The sequence below is a fragment of the Colossoma macropomum genome, unplaced genomic scaffold (genome assembly GCF_904425465.1).
Source record: "Colossoma macropomum unplaced genomic scaffold, Colossoma_macropomum, whole genome shotgun sequence".
In the NCBI taxonomy this organism is placed as follows: Eukaryota; Metazoa; Chordata; class Actinopteri; order Characiformes; family Serrasalmidae; genus Colossoma; species Colossoma macropomum.
Window position 1 is genome coordinate 9,684,291 of NW_023494794.1, and position 26,525 is coordinate 9,710,815.

General features: G+C 42.8%; 1 protein-coding gene across 1 annotated transcript in view; it reads right to left on the reverse strand.

The window, feature by feature from the left end:
• mark4a (MAP/microtubule affinity-regulating kinase 4a) overlaps positions 1–23,204 on the reverse strand; it is a 48,935-nt gene extending 25,731 nt beyond the window's left edge. The window contains exons 1-3 of the mRNA XM_036580123.1: positions 22,986–23,204; positions 8,203–8,400; positions 5,565–5,618 (exon numbers count right to left, since the gene is read on the reverse strand). Coding sequence (XP_036436016.1) covers positions 5,565–5,618; positions 8,203–8,400; positions 22,986–23,036 — 303 coding nt within the window. The 5' untranslated portion in view covers positions 23,037–23,204. The remainder of the gene's footprint in view (positions 1–5,564; positions 5,619–8,202; positions 8,401–22,985) is intronic.
• Positions 23,205–26,525: the final 3,321 nt, after the last annotated feature.

Sequence of the window (26,525 nt, forward strand, 5' to 3'; positions counted from 1 at the left end):
TAACAGTGGTACACGCAGCACTGTATGTTTAGTGCGCCGCTCCTCAATAGGGACGTTTAAACGGCCTTCCAGTACAAATTATCACTTTCAGGAGATATTTGGGAGAAAATTAGATAGAAGTTACTCCACCTGCATAAGGAAGGAGGAAGTTAAAGTGAAAAAAACAGGAGTTTACAAAAACTTGATTCAAAAAATTAAAAACTACAGAGAAAATGGAGCTCCTAACAACCACCGGGAAGACCCGGTTGACCACCAAAACTGCCCCCATCAGATAAACAGCACTTAAAGCTTTCATCTTTGAGAGAGAGGAGAAAATCAAGCTGCTTCAAATCTGAAAACATCCACAGGTGTTTCTGTCCATCCTTCCACTGTGAGAAGACGACTCAGCGCTATGGGTCTGAAAGGATGTGTAGCTGATCAAGAAGAACCTCACTGAGAAAAGGAGACGGACACATCAGACAAAGAAGCTGAACAATGGACTGACCACCCCAGAGTCCAGACCTCAACACCACTGAATGGGTTTGATTATTTGGATGGTGAGAAGCAGAAAAAGCTAAACCAACTTCTAAGATTAAAAGTCTGGTTCCATTGACTTACATTAAAAGTAAAGCAGGTTTTTTTCCTTCTCCTGTAAAGTTACCATTTTGGAAAGCAGCAACATTTATATATATATATATATATATATATATATATATGAGACATATGTGCCCTACATCCTGACAAGGTATAAAAACAAACGTGTGCTTGTTTGTGTGTGTTAGGTGCTCGTCCGTGTGTGTGTGTGTGTGTGCACGTGTGGTGGGTGTGTGTTATATAGGGCTCAGATTGAGACACTGTGGGGGACTGTAGGCCTGTGGAGGACCGCAGCTGTCGACCTTTCTTCTCCAACACACACAGACACACACACACACACACACTCACACACACACTCACACACAGGGATTTGCCATCATGCATTACAAATAGAATAAATGCGCATAAACAAACGCTGCTTTCGAAAAACGTGCTTCCTTCTGTGGACTGTTGACGCTGGACTGGGCTCAGTTTTGGCTTTTTAGGCTGTAATGACCATCAAGAGGAGCTGATCCTGGATCAGTTTTCTCGCTCTGTTGACATTTAGCTTGTCAACAAATCCTTATTTATGCCTCGGATGAAAAGTTCTGAGCTTGGCTGTGGTCAGACGCAAGATGTGTGGCTCGCTTTTAAAGCATTTAGAATTTGGCAGCGATGACCGCCGTCTCCATGCCAACGTCCCAGGTGAGCTGTTTACATCCTGGGCAAAGAAAGCAGAGTCGACGTACGATCACAAACGTGTGAAGCTGCAACAGTGAGCCACGACAGGAAAACAGTAGAGCTGAAACTCAGAGGGTCCATATGCTGCATTTTTACGAGGCTTCTGTACCAAAAACATTCATAACTCATTTTTCCAGCCTCTGTTTATCCCTTAGATCTGTGCCTGTAAGACATATTTCATATATGAGCTATATTTCAATGAGCTGTGTTCTGACTGGCCGTCCTGTATTGCGCCCTCATTCAAAAAGGCCAGGCTGCAACACTCCTACTAACTTCAGTGCGAATGGGCGGAGCTACACTACTACTGGAGAGACAAATCCACACTATTCAGCCTAAAGCGGCTAAGCTCCGCCCATTCCTTCACCACTCAACTGATGCAGACATTCCTGTAACTAGCAAGAGGACACCGGACCTCGGAAAGGAGACCACACCGTCAGCAGTGCCTGGTTCTCAGCTGACCTCAGAACAGCTGTGGTTTGGCCGGAGACTTAACTGACCGCTTAGACTAACCGCTCTATTCTAGAGCTGCTGAGATTTCTGTACAGTAACACAGACTCAGTGCAGAGCCACAACATCACTGGACATTGCGTCAAATTCAGCCTCCCTCTTCTTCTGCGTTTCTTGCACTCTCTCTCTCTTTTCCTCCCTGTGGGCTCTGAGTGGACGGTTCTACACTAAGGAGAAATGACAGGCCAGTCCACTGTCAGGAGTGTCCCAAACGACACGGTGAAAAAAAGACCACTACGTCCGACATCAGCAAATTCAATCCGACGAGCGACACATCAGAAAGTCAAACAGCAGTAATTTGTGCACCGTAATCTGTAGAACTTGTGAGCGTTTGTGAAAGATACATTATATGTTGATCGTTCGGATTAAATTCTACAGCATAAGGTTCATATAATAAAAACTCCCCCAAACTATACATAAATGAAACAATCCCAGCTTTTTACTTTACTTCAGCTTTAGTTCTCTTTTTTTGTATATTTGTTTTATCAGCTAACATTATTATTATTATTATTATTATTATTATAAGTAGATGTATTTAAAATTACAGAAAATGTTTTGAGGCAAATGTGTAATAATTGAGCTATGCAGTTTGCACAGTGCTAACCACAGCATGCCTAGATGCCGCGTCGGGTCCAGCCAGGCACGTCAACGGCGCCGCAATTTTGGGGCGGTCAACATCGCTGCTGGACTGCATTCAGTACCATTACAGAGCAGCAGTTTAAGAAAGATATTGTCCAAAATTACACTATTTCAAGAATATTGCTTTTAGTAAGCAGGATAGGATTATATAACGGAGGGAACGCAGTGATCCACACTCATGTCTGTGTGATGTTTATTGTTTGTGTGATGTTTGTGTAGATATGGCCGTGAGGACCTGAGAACCTGTTGATGTGATTGTTTTTCCTCTGGTTTTATATTAAGCTCATTTCATTTAATAGTCTATTCAGCGGATCTTTATGTAGTAGTTATTTATTTACAATGGTGGTTAAAGCTTTGTAGCTATGTACATTATAGCATTCTTTAATCTGTGTAGATATTCATAATAGATTAACGTTAGCACCTTCTTACACGTTACCTTACCAGCTGCATCAGCCAGCTTCTTGTTCGAATTTTCCTGTTCCACCTTAAATGGTGCAGCTTTAGGCACCAGAAAGTGACTGTTGCACCATTTAAGGCGGAACAGGAAAACTCGAACAAGAAGCTGGCGAATAGGAAGCCAACTTCAGCTTTGTCCTTCTTACTGTGTTTTGGGTGGTTTATTTTATAATATATGCAAAAGCAAAAGCCACAAACAAATGTTCTGCTTTGTTGGCCATGCTGCATCACTTTTGCGCAGTAGTGACCTGCGCAGTAGTGACCTGTGCAGTAGCGTAGCACATAAGCACTGCATATTTTTGATGAATCATCTACAAAATCCAACACGAAACCAACAAAATTAATTTGTAAAAAACAAAATCCAACACAAAAATTTTCCAGTTTGATGGTTGCAGTCTAATCAGCACTGTGTTTACCAGTAATGTACCCATCATCCACATAAGGGTCATTTCTCAGGGATTGCAGGTGCTTGTGTTGGTGTCCACACTTAACCCCTTTCCCGTTCAATGACTGGTAAATATCTGACTAAAACTGCATGTGTAAAAGGGGCTTATGGGTGCTCACTGGTTGAGAACAGCAGGCTATAGATAGTCCAGTGTGCTACAGAGTGCCACTATACAGGGGCTGGACTCTGCAGGAGCTAAAGCAGGCCACAGATAATCTAGTGTGAGGGAGATGAGTCACAGAGCACACAGCCACGAACAGGGACTCACTGTTCCACACTTGCGAACAATATACACACACAGTCACATCAGCTCCATCCGTCCATGCATTCTGTACATACGGCTATCTATACATAGGCTTACATACACAAATAGAGCCATCCACCCTTCAGTCCGAGCTGCAATCATCCAACTATCCATCCATATACACACATCCATCCATTCATCCATTATCAACTGAGTAATTCATGCAGGCTGGGGTTCTGTTTGGCTGATAAAGTGAACTGATATAAAAGGCCCATACTATGGTATTTATACACTGATCAGGCATAACATTCTGACCACCTCCTTGTTTCTACGCTCACTGTCCATTTTATCAGCTCCACTTACTATATAGGTGCACTTTGTAGTTCTACAGTTACAGACTGTAGTCCATCTGTTTCTCTGCATACTTTGTTAGCCCCCTTTTACCCTGTTCTTCAGTGGTCAGGACCCCTATGGACCCTCACAGAGCAGGTACTATTTGGGTGGTGGATCATTCTCAGCACTGCAGTAACACTGACGTGGTGGTGGTGTGTTAGTGTGTGTTGTTCTGGTACGAGTGGATCAGACACAGCAGTGCTGCTGGAGTTTTTAAACACTGTGTCCACTCACTGTCCACTCTATTAGACACTCCTACCTTGTCAGTCCACCTTGTAGATGTAAAGTCAGAGACGATAGCTCATCTGCTGCTGCACAGTTTGTGTTGGTCATCCTCTAGTCCTTCATCAGTGGTCACAGGACGCTGCCCACAGGACACTGTTGGCTGGATATTTTTGGTTGGTGGACTATTCTCAGTCCAGCAGCGACACTGAGGTGTTTAAAAACTCCAGCAGCACTGCTGTGTCTGATCCACTCAGACCAGCACAACACACACTAACACACCACCACCACGTCAGTGTTACTGCAGTGCTGAGAATGATCCACCACCCAAATAGTACCTGCTCTGTGAGGGTCCATGGGGGTCCTGACCACTGAAGAACAGGGTAAAAGGGGGCTAACAAAGTACACAGAGAAACAGATGGACTACAGTCTGTAATTGTACAATTACTGTACACTCTTAAAAAAGAAGGTTCTTCAAGGGTTCTTTAGTAAAGAAAATGGTTCTATATAGGACCATGAACACTCAAAGAACCTTCTGCATGATTATAGGGTTCTTCAGATCGATGGAAAATGTGCTTGTTTGAAAAAGGTTCTATATAGCACCCAAATGAATTCTTCTGTTGTTGCAATGCCAAGCTTGTAACAATACTCTTTTTGGGGCTGTAGAGAACCTCTTTCAAAAAGGTTCTCTATAGGACCATCTACAGCACATTCTCCATCGATCTGAAGAACCATTTCATGGTGCAAAGAATCCTTTAGTCATGCCAAGAGTTCGTTGAGTGTTCTTTACTAAAGAACGCTTGAAGAACCATCTTTTTTAAGAGTGTCTAATTGATTAATTTTACATATTATAAAAAAAAAACATAAACTGTATGTTAAACTCAGCAAATAAATACAAACTGTGCACTAAAGTTTGCAGACAAGTGTGATATTTAAGTTTGTTATTTTACTTATTTTCACTTAAAAAACCAACAACATTTGACCGGACGTTTGTATGTGACTGAAATGCGGAGTAACAGAAGTAGATTTCTAAAGGATAAAGAGGTTGTGGTGATGCAAAAATGAAGGGACTGTTTTTGGGACAGAAGATCACAACATAAATGGATCATATAGGGGAAAAAAATAGAATATAAACCCTTTAACATTCTGAAGTTTGCACCTGAATATACTGTAACATAGGAATTAGGAGATAATTCATCAATCAAATCAATGAATTGTCGCATCCCTGCTGTATTTATTAAGATATAACATCTCAGGGGTGAAAAAGAATGAACAGGACTACAGACTCTGAAAGAGAGCGGTTTACTGCATGTCTACACTACTTTGATAACACAGAAAACGCAGAACGGAACCGGTGCTGCTCACCTTTTGCAGGCTGGTTGGATTCAGCTGAGTTTTGTCGATGATCTTTATTGCAACCTGAAATGAGTGAAAGCATAAAAAACACACAAAAGCCTGATCAGTTACTGAATCCGACTGAGCATATGGAGCAGATAAAGCATCCAAAGCTAATAACTCATTAGAGCTGAATTATTAGTCGGCCAACCGCAGGAATACGGCACCGTCCTGCCACTGCCAACACACTGAGGACAAATACAGCGTCTTTCTAATATTTCCACATGATTCATACAATAAGGGCACAACACCCACAACGAGGAGATTAGTTTCCTCTTCGTCTGCTGATTTTAGAGCCTCTTCTCGCTCTGACTGCTGCGTTTTTACACATAAATGATGAATGTTTCTCTTCACACTAGTACGGCGTGCCTGTTCACCGTCCGGTGACACAAATCTGTCAGAGTGTGAGGGCAGCCAGCCGTGCGTCCTGAAAGGTCTGATTCAGACACGCCGCTCAGCTACAGCTCTCTACCTTCCACTGCTTCTCTCTGTTTCACTCTCTACCTCTCTCAACCAATCTACGACGGAGTCGTAGGGCCACTGTTAATAAAAATAAAAATAGTAGACTTCGAGAATAAAGTTGTACTATTTTGAGAAAAAAGTCGTACAGTATGATATTTCGAGAAAAAAGTCGTACAGTATGATATTTCGAGAAAAAAATCTGAGAAAAAACAGGCTGGTGCTGATGTGCAGGAGAGACAGGGAGACTGAGTGTTTCTTTATAGGTGAATCGATATGAAAGTATAACTCCACCAACTCACCACCCCTCATTTTAATATGAGGAGCGGGCTGCAAAGCCTTTGGCCACAATATTGCGACCTTTCCTGGTATTAATGCCACTTTAATGCTGTAATTCCATGACTTTTTTCTCAAAAAAGTACGATTTTATTCTCGAAATATATTTTTTTTCTCAAAATATCACACCGTACGACTTTTTTCTTGAAATATTACGACTTTATTCTCGAAGTCTACTATTTTTACTTTTATTAACAGTGGCCCTAAAACACCATCGTACCAATCAGCCAACACTTCCACGTGGAATCAGAGCTAGCAGAGCTAACCCTGCTTATGTCTTTTGTAACAATGATTAAAGAAATAGTTTGACATAAAAAATCTAATTTACACATTTTTGCACGTTTTCCAGACCAGCCAAGACATGGTTTGGTGTCAAAATTCTGCTCTTTAGTTTGTTATTGGGAGCTACGAGGTGTTGCTAACAAACACTAGAAGCCAATAGTCACCCAAATCTTTTCTGTGATTACTCCAAAACTTCCCTCATTCCCCTAAAACTGCATCCAGCTTTTCTTTAAGGCTGTGCAGACTTGAATGGGGAATGCTGTGGTCAGTCGTTTTAGACTTCTAGTTGTATGCATGATGATTTATTTATTGTTATTGTTATACTTCTCAATAAAGGGCTTAAAAGGCCCAAATCACAGAAAACTGAATTCCACATGTTTAAAACATAAGCAGTTTAAAGTAACATGTTAACATGTTCCAAAACGCACCATGTCCATACAGTCTATATCAAACTAAGCTACAAAACTGTCCTGTTTTGAATACATTGTTTCTCTGATGTCACAACAGTCAACTCGTTTACATACATCCACATATCCAGTGTGGATGTATGTAAATACAGTGTTTCAGCTCTGAGTGCTTTTACAATGAAGCACAATACAGGGCAGCCAATAAGAACAGAGGTAGTTTACATATATCAGTCCTAAAGGTGCAATAATAAAAAACAGCCTGTTTAATTCTAAGGGTTAAACAGAGATTATAAAAATGAATTATGACAGTTTGGGGTCAATAAAACCACACATAAGCTATAAGTGGACCTCAAGAGAAAAAACAAAAAACAAGAAAAATGTAGTAAATTGTCCCTTAAATGAAGGCTTGGATGTGGTTGAGGGAAGCTTTGAGGATGTATTTACTGAAAAGATTCGGGTGACTATTGACTTCCAGTGTTCTAGTATAGCAACGTTAGCATTGTAGCTGCAGCACTAAAGTAAAGAAGCAAAATGTGGACAACAAGCATGACTCGGCTGATTGACTGCATCTGGAAAAAGTAGCAAAATTGTGTACGTTTGATATTTCTTTCGCCAAACTGTTCCATTACTGGTCATTTAAACTCTGGTTAATGGTCAAGGTTTAGGGCTGAGAAGTCACAGTTATCACCAGAAAAAAAAAGAATACAGTAATTTGAAGCTCACTGAAACAAGATGAGAAGTTCTGTGTGCAGATTCTAAACTTTCAATCCAGACTATTTTTTTGGATTTGCTAATTGTGTTGTGTCAGCTTTTCTGACTTCTAAACAAACTGAAAATATAGATAAAACAGTTTAAAACAAAAATAAGAAAACTCCAATGTAAATCAAATGTTAATGTAATTTATTACATGATTAAGTACAAAGTAACTGCGTAACTGTATTTAAATAGCATAGCAAAATGTAATAACTCAAGACTTCTAACTTCCCTGAGTTGTAAAAGGTTAAAGGGAACAGATTTTTCAAACATTTCTCAAACAAAGTTTGTTTGTATCTCAGCCACTGTATTATGCAGCAAATTTTGAAAAACCGGTGGAGTTCCCCTTTCACATGAAGTGTGGCTCTCACCTCTCGGCCGGTGAGGATGTGGCGGGCCAGTTTAACTTTGGCGAAGTTGCCCTTGCCGATGGTCTTGAGGAACCGGTAGTTGCCGATGTGCGGCTGATCGTCCGAGCAGGAAGCCATGGAGTTCCGGCAGCGTGCGCCGAGGGAGCGGCTCGACACGCTCGTGCCCTTGTCCGAACGACTCGCCGCCAGAGACGCATGCTGCACACAGAGAGCATCAGGATTAGAGTCAGAGTCAGAACTGAAGCAGCATAATCAGAATCTAAGAATGAGGGTCAGTGTTAGAACTGGTCTGAAAAGATTGGATGGATGGATGTTATTATACATCCATCCATTATTATAATAACTATTATAGTTATTATACATATATATATGTTGCTTTTATATATATATATAAAATGTTGCTCTTTTTTTGAAGAATAACTTTAGAAAAATCTTAAATTGTCCCTCAAATCTGAAGTAAAGAAGGCACATCTAAGAAGATTTTACTTCTTAAGACACTTTGGTGGATCTGACCCCAGAAGGGCTCGAGCAGATCTGTAGCCCAGATGACCTTCTGTTACTGGGACAGTCTCTCTGCAGCCAGCTTGGGTTTAAGAGCACAACAGCAGCCATCAGATGAGACTGAAGGACCTTTGGGCTGTAGTTACAGAGCTAATGCTACAAAAAAGGCTTCTTCTGCTCTGTGGGGCCAAAAACTGAAATGTCAGCCTGGATTTGCTCTCAGGATTTTCTATGATGCATTTATCAGGTGGGTTTACACACGAATGCAGGTTTACCTCGTATACCCACCGCTGAGGAATGATCGCATACCCAGCTGACATAAACCAAAATAATCACTAACCACGTTTGGAGCAAAATCATATGGACAAACGTTTGGGGACACCCCCCTTATTCACTGAATTCAGGGGTTTTATTCAGTCTCATTGCAACAGGTGTATAGAATCAAGCACCTAGCCATGCAGCCTGCCTTTACAAATGTTTGTGAGAGAACGGGTCACTCTAAAGAGCTCACTGAATTCGACGGTGGTGCTGTAATAGGATGCCATTTTATATATAAACACACACACACACACCTATCAGGCATAACATTATGACCTATATATCCTTGTTTCTATGCTCATTGTCCATTTTATCAGCTCCACTTACTATATAGGTGCACTTTGTAGTTCTACAGTTACAGACTGTAGTCCATCTGTTTCTCTGCGTACTTTGTTAGCCCCCTTTTACCCTGTTCTTCAGTGGTCAGGACCCCCACAGGACCCCCCCACAGAGCAGGTACTATATGGGTGGTGGGTCATTCTAAGCACTGCAGTAACACTGACGTGGTGGTGGTGTGTTAGTGTGTGCTGTGCTGGTCTGAGTGGATCAGACACAGCAGTGCTGCTGGAGTTTTTAAACACCTCAGTGTCACTGCTGGACTGAGAATAGTCCACCAACCAAAAATATCCAGCCAACAGCGTCCTGTGGGCAGCGTCATTTGACCACTGATGAAGGACTAGAGGATGACCAACACAAACTGTGCAGTAGCAGATGAGCTATCGTCTCTGACTTTACATCTACAAGGTGGACTGACAAGTTAGGAGGGTCTAATAGAGTGGACAGTGAGTGGACACAGTGTTTCACAATGAGCGTAGAAACAAGGATCATAATGTTTTGCCTGATCGGTGTATATATATATATATATATATATATATATATATATATATATATTTGGGTTGTTCTAGATCTCCACAATGAGGGGGCTTTCCCCACTAGCACCACCATTTGGTTGACGCTTCTCAGCTCGCAGTATAACCGACTCCGTTCATAGAAAGCTTTATCGGGACATGTTATAATATGCTATATGCTATATGTAGTGCCAATACTGTTCTTTTGTTAGTCAGTCTATTCCACGAGTAATTTTAGCTAAGAACATCTGTGTATTTGTTTTTATATAACCAAGCATTTTTGCCTCACCACTTCTGCAAGTGTGGCGCCACCTCTGCATATCGTGATAAATCACAATTCATCTCCACTTCAGTCCTTTCAGCCAACATTCAAAAACGTTCCTTCTACCACTGATGGCAGCTTTGGGCCCACCAAAAAGAAGAAACACCTCAGCACCATCTTATGGAGTAAGAAAAAACTGGCTAAGCTACATAAAACACTAATAATGAAATCACATCAAATGTTGCTGCTTGGGCCTCCATGTGTCGAGGCAGAATACTACAATACTATGTTGTATGGATCTTTATAGCGTAGGCCTAAAGCCCAGCTGGCTTGGACTGGCTGCTCATCCTAGTAAAAGTGCTTGGCGAAAAGCCAGTAAGCAATCAAGCAATCGAGATATTGATCATACACACTCGCACAAACGCTACTGTTTGTGCTACAGGCATTAGAATAAGAGTACAGTGTTTAAAAGTCAAGTGTTCTATTGGCAAAGTTAGCGCTGACACTGACTAAGATTAGCAGTCTTCATTTAAGTTTTACATCCAGTGAAATGCAATATGAAGCTTAAAAGGGTAAAGGCACTTTGTTTTGTAGTGCACTGAGAGCGGATAGTACTTTTGGCATCATAGCTAAATGGATAGTGCTTTGTTTTGGATTATACAGCATCTAAATGAAGACGCTGACATTATGACACTAGTATTAAAACAGGACCAAGCATGACCTGAAATAGCTTCACTGAACACACAGTAGAGCTTTAACTGGGCCTGAAATTTTGGTCTGAACCCGAATACAGCCTGGAAGTTTCCTGCCAGAGTATAACCCCAACCCAACACACAGCGTCCAGTCAGCACCAAAAATTGACCCATGACACATGACCCACAATATCAAGTCTTCAAAAACTGACCCGAGGCCCACAAAATTACGTCTGAAACTGACCTGAAATGGCCCAAGACTGATGTTTCTAATGATAGCGCTGGTTAAATGATGGTGTCATGATGATAAAAAGTAGGAAATAATAAGGTATAATAAAATATCCATCTCAAAAAATGAAGTTTTGAGAAATGTATGCTTTCAAAAAACATTTCAAAGTTTTCAGTCTGGATAAATGTTCCTTTCCTGAGCTGTTCTCACACTGAGATGCTGTTATAGTACGATATTAGTGCTTAACTTACCTGTTTAATCCTAGAACTCTATTTCTTTACATATTAAAATAACTTACCAAAAACTTAAAATAGTTAAATATTAATGTGCTTTTGGCTGCACTGAACTGTCCTCTCCTGAATCAGTTTCTCGTGCATTTCCTCACAAGCGTGGGCCTCGGTGCTAAATTCTGTCAACAACATGCGTGGGTGATTCTAGCATGCCAGATTTAAACTGGTTTAAGGTTATGAAAGTAGAGAGGAAGAATGAAGTAATGAGGAAAACTAAAGCAGAGGGAAATCGAGTAAAAGTGGGAGAACTCAAATGGGGAATGGGAGCCGAACTGAACCCAAAATACCTGAACGCAACGTGAGCAGTTGAGTTATTTCAAGTTCTAACCCTGCATTCACACCGGCAGCGATGCGACGAGACAAAGTAGCCGGTGCTCATTCATTTTCAATGAGAGCTGGCGATTTCCGGCGACAGGAGGCGGCGCGAACATTGGCGACGCAAAGTGGGCGGAGTCAGTGATGTGAAAAAGTTGAGCAGAGTTTAACTTCACGCAAATAAGAAGCGAAGCGATGAAGCGATTGAGCAAATCATAGTTTATAAATGCTTAAACATTTTTAATGTAAAAGAATACAATCATTTACTGAACACAGAACAGCATAAAACATTTTAACACTGCTGTTATATTTTTAAGAGCTTTTAAACTCGAGTTATAGGAGTTTAAAACGGCGGCTCGTGTACGTTCATGACGTCAGTGAGCGCGAACAGCCAATGAGCTGCTCAGCTCACCGATCAATCAGCACTCAGTAGAAGTAATGCCGCCTTCTATCTTCCCAAAACCCGTTTGCTGTAGAAAAAAGGAAACATACAGGTGAGATTTCTTTGCTTTTTTAGTGAAATCCATCCTTCTACTTTCTAAAATTAAAGAAACTTCCTGAGCGACTGATTAGAAACTCTTTTAACTTTTCGTTTTTAGCCGTTGAGCTCCATTCACTCCCATTCATTGAGGACTCACCCGCGTGTGCCCTCTGCTGATTAGCAGTCCTGTTTTTGATATAACGGGGGAAATAGGAAGTGGCCAGGCTCTTCAAAAACCGGCTCTGGCAAAGTTCAAGTAAGAAGCGGAGCGATGTGGCGATTACCAATGGGAATTGAGCGTTGAGCAGCATAGTGCACGCTTTATCTCCACCACTGTGAAACGGTTCGCTCCTTTTTTGGTTCCTAGATAATTGTTCCTACTACAGGTGGATTAATGGTGGCGATGCGTTCGTCACAAACAGACAATAATCACAAAGACCAAATAGCGTTTTCCTCATAAACTGACGGCACAGACACAAACTCACTTATTTCTAGCGGAAAGGCATCTGGTTTGTGCTTGGCATCAGTGAAACCATGGCAACCAATGGTCCGCTGGATGAGCAACCAGCAACTTGGGCGACAAGAGGCGAAAAGTCGCTGCCGGCGTGGATGCAGGGTAAGACACAGACGTGCCGATGAAGTCCACACACGTGAGTTTAGCCAAGGTGTGGCCACCCCAGTCATGAAAAGTGAGACAGTCAACCATCATCAGTAAAGCAGCCACCACAGAATAGCTGTCCTACCTACCCTGTTGTGAATAATCACACTTCAGTGATTAATTTATTATTAATTAATTAATTAATTATTAATTTACTTCATTTGTTTGCATTTAATTTTAATTTAAATGGTTTACTGTGTAAACTACTTCTTCATAACTGAATAAAATACATCAACATGGTTTCGTCTTTCAGTTTACTTTCGGAAATAACTGTTATTAATGTGGAAATGATGTACGGATTTAGAGTGTATCACTTACGTCTTCTTAATACAGTAGCTCTATTTTTTTTTTATTTATTTAATTTCTTTGCTTTTTTTTCATAGTAGGATGCAACTAATCTATAAAAGTCTAATCTGGCCGCCCCACTCAAAAAATTCTAGCTACACACAGTAAGTGATACTGATGATCAGATTAATTTTCATATTCAACAACCTCTGGTCTGACGGTGGCCCAGTTTAGCGTAAACAAAGTCAGCCATTAGACAGAGGCAGCTGACCGGCATAGAGAGGTCAGTGTGTGTGTGTGTGTGTGTGTTTGTAAATCTGTGTGGTAATCCAGGATTAACATCCTCCGTCACTGAGGTCTGGCCCAGTCTGAGATAAAAACAAACATATCTCTTCAAAGCAAATCTTAAATTTAACACTAATAATCAATTCAACTGAGGCCTCAACCGAGGTGTGTGTGTGTCTGTGTGTGGAGGGGGTGGGGGGGGGTTCAGATCTCTGCAACACCGTCTTTGAGGAATGTGGACCTCACATTGGGTATGAAAACACACACACATACACAAACACAAACACACAGAGTCCTCCATCTGTGCTACACTGCACATGATCACGTGATCACTGAATAAGAACAGAGGGAGAGAGAGAAAAGACAGAGAGAGAGAGCAGAGATCAGACTGTTTTTAGAAAGAGTGATGGTAAAAGAAGAAGACAAGAAGGAAATGAAAACAAAAGGCAAAAGATATAGTAAGTGAAAGAGAGAGAGAATCTAATTATCTAATATCTGCCTGAATATAACTGGATTATATGGTCTATATTTCTGTTCTTACCCAGTCGCTCCTGTGCTGCTCATACTACACCCCACACTTCTGTCCTACTCATGCGAATAGTTACCACACAAGAAACTACCCTCTGCTCCACTCATTCTACCCCATTCCACACTAACCCCTACTACACTGACTCTAACTCCTAACACACTAACCCCTACTACACTGACTCTAACTCCTAACACACTAACCCCTACTACACTGACTCTAACTCCTAACACACTAACCCCTACTACACTGACGCTAACTCCTAACACACTAACCCCTACTACACTGACACTAACTCCCAACACACTAACCCCTACTACACTGACACTAACTCCTAACACACTAACCCCCTACTACACTGACGCTAACTCCTAACACACTAACCCCCTACTACACTGACGCTAACTCCTAACACACTAACCCCTACTACACTGACACTAACTCCTAACACACTAACCCCTACTACACTGACACTAACTCCTAACACACTAACCCCTACTACACTGACACTAACTCCTAACACACTATCCCCTACTACACTGACACTAACTCCTAACACACTAACCCCTACTACACTGACTCTAACTCCTAACACACTAACCCCTACTACACTGACTCTAACTCCTAACACACTAACCCCTACTACACTGACACTAACTCTTAACACACTAACCCCTACTACACTGACTAACTCCTAACACACTAACCCCTACTACACTGACACTAACTCCTAACACACTAACCCCTACTACACTGACTCTAACTCCTAACACACTAACCCCTCCTACACTGACACAAACTCCTAACACACTAACCCCTACTACACTGACACTAACTCCTAACACACTAACCCCTACTACACTGACGCTAACTCCTAACACACTAACCCCTACTACACTGACGCTAACTCCTAACACACTAACCCCTACTACACTGACGCTAACTCCTAACACACTAACCCCCACTACACTGACACTAACTCCTAACACACTAACCCCTACTACACTGACACTAACTCCCAACACACTAACCCCTACTACACTGACACTAACTCCTAACACACTAACCCCCACTACACTGACGCTAACTCCTAACACACTAACCCCTACTACACTGACTCTAACTCCTAACACACTATCCCCTACTACACTGACACTAACTCCTAACACACTATCCCCTACTACACTGACACTAACTCTTAACACACTAACCCCTACTACACTGACACTAACTCCTAACACACTAACCCCTACTACACTGACACTAACTCCCAACACACTATCCCCTACTACACTGACTCTAACTCTTAACACACTAACCCCTACTACACTGACTCTAACTCCTAACACACTAACCCCTACTACACTGACGCTAACTCCTAACACACTAACCCCTACTACACTGACGCTAACTCCTAACACACTAACCCCTACTACACTGACTCTAACTCCTAACACACTATCCCCTACTACACTGCACTGCTAACTCCTAACACACTAACCCCTACTACACTGACACTAACTCCTAACACACTATCCCCTACTACACTGACACTAACTCCCAACACACTATCCCCTACTACACTGACACTAACTCCCAACACACTAACCCCTACTACACTGACTCTAACTCCTAACACACTAACCCCTACTACACTGACACTAACTCCTAACACACTATCCCCTACTACACTGACACTAACTCCTACCACACTAACCCACACTACACTCACGCTAACTCCTAACACACTAACCCGCCCTACACTCATGCTAACTCCTTCCACACTAACCCACACTACACTCACACTAACTCCTTCCACACTAACCCACACTACACTCATGCTAACTCCTTCCACACTAACCCACACTACACTCATGCTAACTCCTACCACACTAACCCACACTACACTCATGCTAACTCCTTCCACACTAACCCACACTACACTCATGCTAACTCCTTCCACACTAACCCACACTACACTCATGCTAACTCCTAACACACTAACCCCTACCACACTCATGCTAACTCCTACCACACTAACCTGCCCTACACTCACGCTAACTCCTACCACACTACACTCATGCTAACTCCTTCCACACTAACCCACACTACACTCATGCTAACTCCTTCCACACTAACCCACACTACACTCATGCTAACTCCTACCACACTAACCCACACTATACTCATGCTAACTCCTTCCACACTAACCCACACTACACTCATGCTAACTCCTTCCACACTAAAACTAATTCCTTCCACACTCATGCTAACTCCTACCACACTAGCCCGCACTACACTCATGCTAACTCCTTCCACACTAAAACTAATTCCTTCCACACTCATGCTAACTCCTACCACACTAACCCACACTACACTCATGCTAACTCCTTCCACACTAAAACTAATTCCTTCCACACTCATGCTAACTCCATCTACACTCATGCTAACTCCTACCACACTAAGTAGCCTAAGTGTACAGATAACGTCTGTTTCGTTACTAACGTGACTCCTTTTTTGTGATTTGGTATAGAAGAAAAATGACAAACATCCCTCAAGAAGGAGGTCTGATTCCACAGCTGCCTGAATTCATGAATAGGTGAGCTAACATTGGTTGATGCTGACTAGTCTATATATTATCTTACTGAAACTAACTTTACTCGACTTTATTTAGTTTACTGTGGTTTACTGAAATACTTTACAGTCACAGACAACGATAAAATGGTCACACATGCTGTATATTTATGTATGTTTGTCGGTTGATGGGAGCATCTCTTCACCATAGGGGTTGCGACAAATCACACCCAAGTAAATTTGGGACGACACAGCTGTGAGTCTAGTTTTGTAGACTATTTTATTCAGATCTGACTGAGGGCTCGATGAGGCAGTCGAAACTTTCCTCGACCCACTGGAGAATCGGAACTCCTTTTAAGAAGACAGGAGGGATTCCCTCAAAAGCAAGAGTGGCTTGGAAGTCTGAGTGTCTTTCTTTTTCGGAATTGGAATGCAGGGCCCATCTGCAGTAACCCTGGGGTGGGTATCCCTCTTCCTGGAGTGCAACAGAGTGTGCTAGCTTTTGTGCCAGAACTACATACACACAGTTCAATACTCTGTTCATGCAAATTGACCTATCTGTTCCCTGGTCACAAGTGTGTTCTTTCTCAGCTGATGGCTGTTGCTGTTTCTCGGTTGGACGAGTCTTAAAGAACATTAACCAAAATTCTGTTTCTAATGAGAAACTGTAGCACATTCAGCTTTGTCAAAATATCTACATTCGGAGGCGTATTCATTTCACATGATGCTTATTTTATATGTATGTGGAATGTTTTGTTGTGTAATCTCTCCATAATTCCCTGCTGAAAAATAAAGTTTGGCCTAAGCAGGTGTAAGCTAGTCTGGTGCTGGTCTAGCTGGTCACCCAACATGGTCATGCTGATTGACCAGCATATTTGCATCCAACACACCACATGCTGGTTTAGCTGGTCTATGCTGGTGCCTGTAGCTGGATTCACAGCTACAGCAAGTATCTATGACTGAATCATCTAAATTTGAAGCCACTTTATGTAGTTATGTTATAACTGAAGTTTGGGGGGAGGAACATGGCTGAAACCCCTCCTTCTTCCAATCTATGCCCTATAAATTAACATCCTCACCTTCCGTTCCCGTGACAGTGTTCGCAATCTCCACCGCCGCCCCATCTCCTCCCTGTTACTCGGTCCTGCATCTGTCCTACTATAGCTATGAGGGTGGGATCTGGCTGTTTAGCTACAGGCCGAAGCTGCCCAAAACTCCAGCCCAAGTTCTCAGAGTTCTAGCCCTCCCTCAACCAACCTTCCCTCATACTACCACCACCATGTTGAAGGCATGGTCTGAACTCAAGTTACCTTTTTTGCATTGCAATCTAAAAATTTCTGGCTCTATTTTAGCATCTTCACGCTAAAACTTGTTCCAATACCTTTTTAGGTAATGTTCGAGATTTGCATCATTCCATCTCTCAGGACTTAATGTCATCATGTCAAGTCCCGTTACACAGGATTTGACATGCTCAACATGAATGACCAACAGCTCCTACACTTCTGAATCATGTACAAAATACACTCGTGCAATGTTTTTCTCACACAGAAATTAAGGGCATTTGGAAGTCCAGACCAAAGTCCGAACCAAGCTTCATGTTTTTGTTACATTGTGTCCATTACATCCAGTTAGTTTTAGTTTCACACTTCAATTTAGCGAGCGCACCAAAGAACTTTGCATGACATCACCTACGTGGGCTGCGTCTCCCTATACTTGACAACGATTGGTTTGTAGAGGAGCATCTCATACAGGCGTGTTGTCAGTTTGGCAGGTAGCCTTTTCTGTTTGAATGAAGAAAAATAAATCTCTCTCTCATCCTCTCAAAAAATAAGGTATAAGTTTTGGCATTTTTTTTCCTTTTTCAAGTTGACTTTTCATCGGACCAAATTACAGTGAAGTATTTCGTCTTCTCCTCTTTCTGTGTGCTACTGCGGCTCATTTTTACTTCTCTCTTGTTTTTTTTCAATTCCCTTATTGTTTAATGGGTGGCGATACCTCACCTCAACTTCCTGTAATCGACCTGAAAGTTCAAACCATCCAAAAAAAAGTGTTTTACACAGCAAACTAACTAAACCATGGTTCAGTTTGATCTGGACCGAGACCACCTCTTCTGGTCAGACCACATTTTGGTCCTTTGGTCTGAGCCATGGTCCAAGGCACCTTTCACACCTGCTATTTTGGTTTAGACCAAACTGAAAGTCCAAAGGTCCTGACCAAACAACATAGGTGTGAAAGCAACCTAAAACTCAACTGTGAAAACAAAATTTGTGATAGAAACTTTCTGATTTGCCCACCATTCTGTATTGCTTTAGTGCAGTAGCAGCCATGCATTCTGGAGGGGCAAATATTTGCTGCTTATCTCAAGCAGTGGGCCACTAGAATCATGTAGCCTATAAAAAAAACACTGCTATGACATTCTTCACTTACAAAAACAACACATTCTCAGGCTTTTTGTTTTGCTGTAAAATCAGTTTATGTGGTAAGTACCATGAGGACACTGTTCTCGGAAAATCCCTTAGAGTAGCTTCAGGCACGCTACAGCAGTTAGTGTTGTAGGCTACGACATTAATTTAGCTAGCTACTAATGCTAAAACAGCAGATGCCGCTGAACACATCAGTATCCTAACAAAAACTAAGTTCTCATTAGGTTGCAGAGACGAAAACTCATGAGCAGCGAAAAAGGTGACAAGTTTAGCGTACGGTGCTTGGATCCCGATGATCGCCACTAGCACTGTAATTTGTAGACAGTCGTTTAACTTCATAGCAGTTTTTAGAATTGAACACATTCTAAAACAATTTCAGATGAGAACTCTGTGGAAGCTGATTGTCTTGGACACTAACAATGATAATTTCCATGTTAACCTGTTGAAAACTACTGAAGAAAGAAATCCAAATATGTGAAAATGAAACCAACTCCACTGCTCACCAAACGTGGCTCTCTTTTCATGTTTCTGTAAAGTTATCTTTGTTCTGATTGGCCAATAAAAAATTAATATTATATCAAATAATGACCTTTATTTGAGCCCCTGAGTGACGTTTGCCTGAATCGCCACATGGGAGCCACCAGAGCTGCTAGAGTCACCAGAGCTCCATCTCTGTTGGCTGATCTGCACCATTTTGACCACCATGGAGCTTCACGCTGTACAAAGCTGTGTACATCTCACCTGCATGAACTGACCCTCCTGCTGCTGCTGCTGCTGCATAAACTCAAACTATCTAATTAACCATTGCTCCACCTGTTTTCTACGTTTTGTATTCTAATATTTTATACTAATGCTGTTTGCTATCTGGTGTCGACCAGAGGAGGATGGGTTCCCCTTTTGAGTCTTGGTTCCTCTCAAGGTGTCTTCTTCTTGCTCTTAGGGAGTTTTTCCTTGCCACTGTCGCCATTGTCGACGCTCATGGGGGCTCGGACCCGGATTTTTCTAAACTGCTTTGTGACAACACCTGTTGTAAAAAGCGCTATACAAACGAACTTTGACTTGACTTTTGACTTGCGAACTGCTGCTGTGAAGGATTGAGGAGGGATTCCGTCTCAGAATTCTCTGCCGGCAGTAGACCACCCGCTCCACACCCCTAAACTAAAAAATATACACAATTCACGTAAATGGCATGTTCAGCATCCAAAATGACAAATTTGCATGTGTAAGTCTGAATGAGATTTTTGCCAACGTTCTGTAAAGCTTGCCCAACTTTGCAAGTGTAGCTACAACAGAACACACGGGCATGAATGGGTGGATTCAGAGGAGCCTCTGAATATCAGACAGAAGTGTGTTAGATAAGGATCAGACCTTCTTATGTGTGTTGGTGCAGTGTAGGGATCAGCCAACACGCCACTGCTTCATTACGTCCTCAGTAACAAGCCTCTACATCACGCTAAACACCCAAAGAAAGGCATCTCCAACTCCAGACCTTCCAGGCGACGGCACTAACACACCTGAACTGCCGAGGGAATGTCTTAAAATCTACCCCACTCACACTATCCAAGCCGTATTCTCTGCTATACACTTTACTGCATCACCCCAACGGCTCGCTGGCTCGAACACACCTGATTCAGCACATGAAAGGTCCGCTAAGCTAATGAGCTGACTCAAGGGTGTTACAGCAGAGCTGCGATTGGGAACCACTGCCACACTCCTTTACTAATGGCACAGAATGCTGCAACACTGGACAACTGACATCTTCATTAGCCCTAGCAGATGAATAAATGCTTTAGATAGATAGATAGATAGATAGATAGATAGATAGATAATATTGCACACTGCAATATGAGCTACTACAGTGCCTGTATTATAAAGCTTTTGTCAGTTTTTGAAACAGTTTATCTTCTTTGGTTAGCAATGTTCTAGCTAGGTAGTTCTAGCCAGCCAAAACAGCAATTATGACATAAAGAACCCACTGTATTTTTCACTATTAATGACATAAGCAGAGAGCACAAGCATAGCTTCACTACAAAATGAGAGGGTGAGCGTGGTAGAGCCACACTTGTAGCGTTAGCTAGTGACCTAGTTAGCTAGATAGCAAAATACTTACCAGCTGCTAACAGGCTGCCAGCATCATATCGTAAAGCAACACTTTTACAAGTAACCTAAGCTGTAAAAGTCAACTGGTATGGAAAATACATTCACTGGGCAGTTTGATTTAAACTAAGTTTAGACTAAGCTAGCTAGCTAATTCTTAGATATGCTTTCTTTTCACATGAGTAAGTCAAGTCTGAGACATTGGCTGCAACCAAAACCACTGCATTATTCCATTCTCCATTAAAGGCCTCTACGTCACACTAAACACCCAGTGAAAGGCACCTCCAACTCAGACTTGGAGGGCCACGGTACAAACTGGAAAACTGGAAAAACCGTGCAGAGGCTGGACTCAACACAGGCCTATAATGTACAGTAATGGGCGGCGGTGATGTGTGCACCATGTGTGCTTTGGTGATTTTAAAGTATTATGTATTAATAACATTTTAGAATGTATGGTTAGGGTTAATGAAATTACTGCATATCACTAAGGTGATATTACTGTACGTACATCGTAATGCTACAGTAGCTGTGCATTGGTGATATAACGTGAACGTTTGTGATATTACAGTATGTATGCATTGTTAGTATTACATCATGTATGCACTGGTGATATGGCATGTGCATTGGTGATATTACAGTATGTATGCATTGTTAATATTACAGCATGCATTCATTGGTACGGCATGTGCATTCTGATATTACAATATGAATGCATTACAGTTTACATGCGTTGGTGATCTGGCATGTGCATTGGTGATATTCCAGTATGTATGCATTTCTAGTATTACAGTATGCATGCATCAATTATATTACAACATGTATGGTGTTACAGCACTGATGATATGGCACATGCATCGGTGACAGGGCAGCATGTCTGTATAGATGACAGGATGGCTTGTGCATTCAGATATAACAATATATATGCCCTGATCACGTTATATTACAGTATCTATGCACTGGTGCTTATGTGGCACGTGCATTGCTGATATTACAGTATGCATCAAACGGTGATATCACAGGCCTGGGCAGAGCGTGCATTTTGTTCTGTGATGCTACAGCTAGAGGACGTAGTCAGCACACTTGATGCATCTCCTGGATGGAGGATTTGATGCAATATGCAAAGAGAAATTCCTCTGATTTAATTTATTTATTTGCTCGTTAATTTATTCATTTTCGCATCGTGGATGACGGGCTTTGCCCGTCCAGCGACATCCGGGCCCTTGGTGGGGAGGTGGGGGGTGGCGAAGAGGGGCGGAGGGGGCAAGTACTCCGAGTGTGGCGTCATTCTGTGTACGGATCGAGGCGTTGTTTTTTTTTGTTTTCCCGCCCGTATTCCGACAAAGCGACTAGAAGCGAAGCGTTCCAGAACGGCGGACCGCTTGAGCCAGCCTATCATAGTGCAAGAGGGGCGGGGCTTCGTCGTTCTAGAACGCCAGGGCTGCTCGTGAAGGTGAAGCACCAGCCAATCCAGTACGGGAAGGCGGGCGGGAGCTAGCCAATCCCAGCAAAGGATGGGCGGGGCTTGTCGGAATACGGGCGTGAATCGAAATATTTAATAAATAACGCCTCGGTGGCCACGTAGGGCGCATGCGCGGCGGCAGCAGCAGCAGCTGCGCTGATCGCTACAGTATGCGGATGGACGGCTGCTCTTTTACACGTTCAAGGAAAAAAAGCTCGCGTTTCGGGCAGAGCTATAACGCTACACGGGCAAACACTACTGTATAACCCCCCCGCCCCCCGTGCACACCCACCCACCCACCCCCACCACCCTCCTGCATTCAGCCAGATGAGCAAAGCAGGGCCTGCTAACATGAAAAAATGGAGAATGGCACACACAGAATGGAAAATGCATGCAAATAAAAGGCTGCAGCGATGCATGCGGGCGTGCATTTGTGCATGCACGGTCTGCAAATGAACACGAGTGCACGTGAAGGGTAGCTGAGGCTTTATGGAGCACGCATATCATAATGCATACGAAATGAATGGCCGCTTCACTTACGTGATCCGAGCTCCGGTCAGTGGCAGACGGCAAAGCAGACCGCGAGGACATTTTTTTATTTATTATTATTATTACTGTTATTAATATTATTATTATTGTTTTCCCTGAGATTCCAAACGAATAACGAGAGAGATGTTCTTGTTTTTCTCCTCCGTCTTCTGCACGGTTAATCTCCTCCTCGCGCGCACAGCGTCAGACGGAGGGCCGTGGTGGTGCTGCTGCTGCTGCTGCAATCGCGCCGCGCGCGCTGACCCCAACCCTCGGGCCCCCGTGCTGCAATCGCGCGCGCTAGCCGGCTACGCCGCGCCCGCCCGGGGAAGCCCCGCGCGCCCTCATGGCGGCACGTCTCTGCGGGTTCTCGCGCTCTCACGGAGGACGCTCGTCAGGGCAGCCGCGTCTCCATCCTCGGCGTCGTCGTGGTCGAGGCGGTGTTGGCTGTGGTGGTCGTCGTCGTTCCCGTCGTCCTCCCGGCGCGCGTGCACACACGAGCAGCAGCGATCTAGAAGCGGTTCGGCGGCGCGCGCCCTGGCGCTAACAAACGGCGATGATGCTGCTGCTGCTGCAGCTGCCCGCCGCCCCGAGCCTCATGTCCGCGAGAGAAAACAAACAGTGCCCCCCAGCAGCAGCGGCAGCCCCCCTCCCGCAGCAGAGCACTCGGTGCCTCGCGCGCGCTCGCTCTCCCGGTCTGTGTGTGTGTGTGTGTGTGTGGAAATAAAAACACAGCGGAAGCTTGGACCGGATGACGAAGACCAGAACGGTTCGCGTACTGAAGCCCCCCTCCCCTCCTCTCACTCCTCCCCCCCTCCGTTATTCCAGCTGCAGGTTTCGCGAGATGCGCCAGCCGCTGCTCGCCCGCGTGAGATTAAAAGGTCTTTGGTCTGGAACGCACGTGCAGTATATTAAAAAAAACCGTCTATAATAAACACATGAGTGAAACTGAGTTGAGACCGCAGTGAACTACCGATCAACCAGACTGCTTTCTGCCCTGGCTGTGACGTCATCTGTATCGCATCTTAATCTTGAAAATTAATTTAAATTAATTTAAATGTAATTAATGTAGTTTAGACTAGGTCAGTGTACAGCCTGTTCCTGGCCAAATGACACATTTTGTTCATTTTCTGAGTGGAAATAAGAAAACACATATCCCAGGTGGTTGCTAAGATGTTGCTACATCGTGGCTGTGTTATCCCAAGTGGTTGTTAAGGTGTTGCTAAGTCGTTGCTATGCTATCCCAGGCGGTTGCTAAGGTGTTGCTAAGTCGTTGCTATGCTATTCCAGGTAGTTGCTGAGGTGATGCTAAGCCATTGTTAGCTATCCCAGGTTGTTACTAAGGTGTTTTTAGGCAGTTGCTATGGTACCCAAGGTGGTTGCTAAGGTGTTGCTAAGGCATTGCTATGCTATCCCAGGTGGTTGCTAAGACGTTTCTAGGCAGCTGCTATGCTATCCCAGGTGGTTGCTAAGATGTTGCTAAGTCATTGCTATGCTATCCCAGGTGGTTGCTAAGGTGTTGCTAAATCGTTGCTGTGTTATCCCAGGTGGTTGCTAAGACGTTTCTAGGCAGCTGCTATGCTATCCCAGGTGGTTGCTAAGGTGTTGCCTCGTCATTACTGTGTTATCCTAGCTGGTTGCTATGGTGTTGCTAAGTCATTGCTAAGCTATCCCAGGTGGTTGCTAAGGTGTTACTAAGTCATTGCTATGCTATCCCAGGTGGTTGCTAAGATGTTGCTAGCTGTTGCTGTGTTATCCCAGTGGTTGCTGAGGTGTTGCTAAGTTGTTGCTGTGCTATCCCAGGTGGTGGCTAAGATGTTGCTAAATTGTTGCTATACTATCCCAGGTGGTTGCTAAGATGTTTTTAAGCCATTGCTGCGATATCCTACTAGGTTATTAGGTTTATTGCATTACTAGGTTATTGCTGTGCTCTCCCAGGTGGTTGCTAAGATGTTGCTAAGCCGTTGCTATGCTATCCCAGGTGGTTGCTAAGGTGTTGCTAAGTCGTTGCTGCGTTATCCTACTGGTTATTAGGTTTATTGCAGTACTAGGTTATTGCTGTGCTCTCCCAGGTGGTTGTTGCTGAATGAGCACAGCAACCACCATAAACTTGACAAGCAATCTGTCGAAGTATCTCATCACACTCATATGAAACTGACGCGTAAAGACCGCCGTGCTGAAGAAGAGGGAGCCGTTGACACGTTCTGAGACTTTACAACTGGGCGTAAAGTTTTGTGCATACTACAATGACCAGTTTATCTCATATAAAGTAACTGTGCATCAACATCTGCAGATATTTTTTTTCTTTAGTAGTTCAGTAGGGTGTGTTTACTTCTTTTCACTTCAAAAGTCAAAAAAATAGTGCCAGAGTGCGAAATTTTTTGCCTACAACAGTATATTGTAAATGAATGTAAATGTGTGTTGTATATATATTTTGTATGCATGTAATTTGCATTTAGTGAATACAGATGGTGAATTCACCCTTTGTGGCTGCGCATTGTACAACCCCATCTCCAAAAAGTTGGGATGCTGTGCAGAATGTACATAAAAATACAATGCAATGATCTGCAAATCATGTAAACCATGTTTTTAAAGGAAAATACTACAAAGACAACAAATCAAATGTTGAAACTTTTAGTGTTTTTGAAAAATACATGCCTATTTTCAATTCGATGCCAACGACACTTTGCAAAAAAGTTGGGGCCTGTTTACCACTGAGTTACATCACCTCGTCTAAGCGTTTGGGAGCTGAGGAGACACTGCTGTAGTTTTGATAGTGAAATGTTTTCCTGTTCTTGTTTAACATAGGATTTCAGCTGCTCATCAGTTCAGGGTCTCCTTTGTCTTATTTTTCATAATGTGCCAAATGTTCTCAGTGGTGACAGGTCTGGACTGCAGGCAGGTCAGTTTAGCCAATGCTGCTGTAATACATGCAGAATGTGGTTTTACATTGTCTTACTGAAATAATCAAGTCCTTCCCTGAAAAAGACGTCGTCTGGACAAGATCTGCAGGCGTCTGCGTCTACAGCTCCGTCTTTGCGTTGTCTTGTGTGTAGGCACCCTTACACCACTTTACCAGCCTTTAGTTGCCCCCGTCCCAGCTTTTTTGGAACGTCTTGTTGCATTTAAATGATTTAAAATGAGCAAACATTTTTCAAAAAACAATCAAATTTGTTTCAGCATTTGATTTGTTGACTTTGTACTATTTTCCATTAAATATAGGGTTTAAATGATTTGCACATCTTTGTATTTTGTTTTTATTTACATTTTGCATAGTGCCTCAACTTTTTTGGAAATGGGGTTGAATTTATTTGTATTTACATCTATGTATTTTTTTAATTTACCTAAGCACTGATTTCACCATGCAAGTGTTACTGGCCAGTAAAGCAACTCTGAATCTGTTTCTGATTAACAAATGTGGCACTAAATGTGCCAAAAATTAATTTTCCATTTTCTTTACTGAAAACTGTGGTCAAAGCTACAAGATCACTGCGCTTAAATGTTTACCATGGACCTGATTTTAGAGGGGTTTATTCTAATAACACACGAATG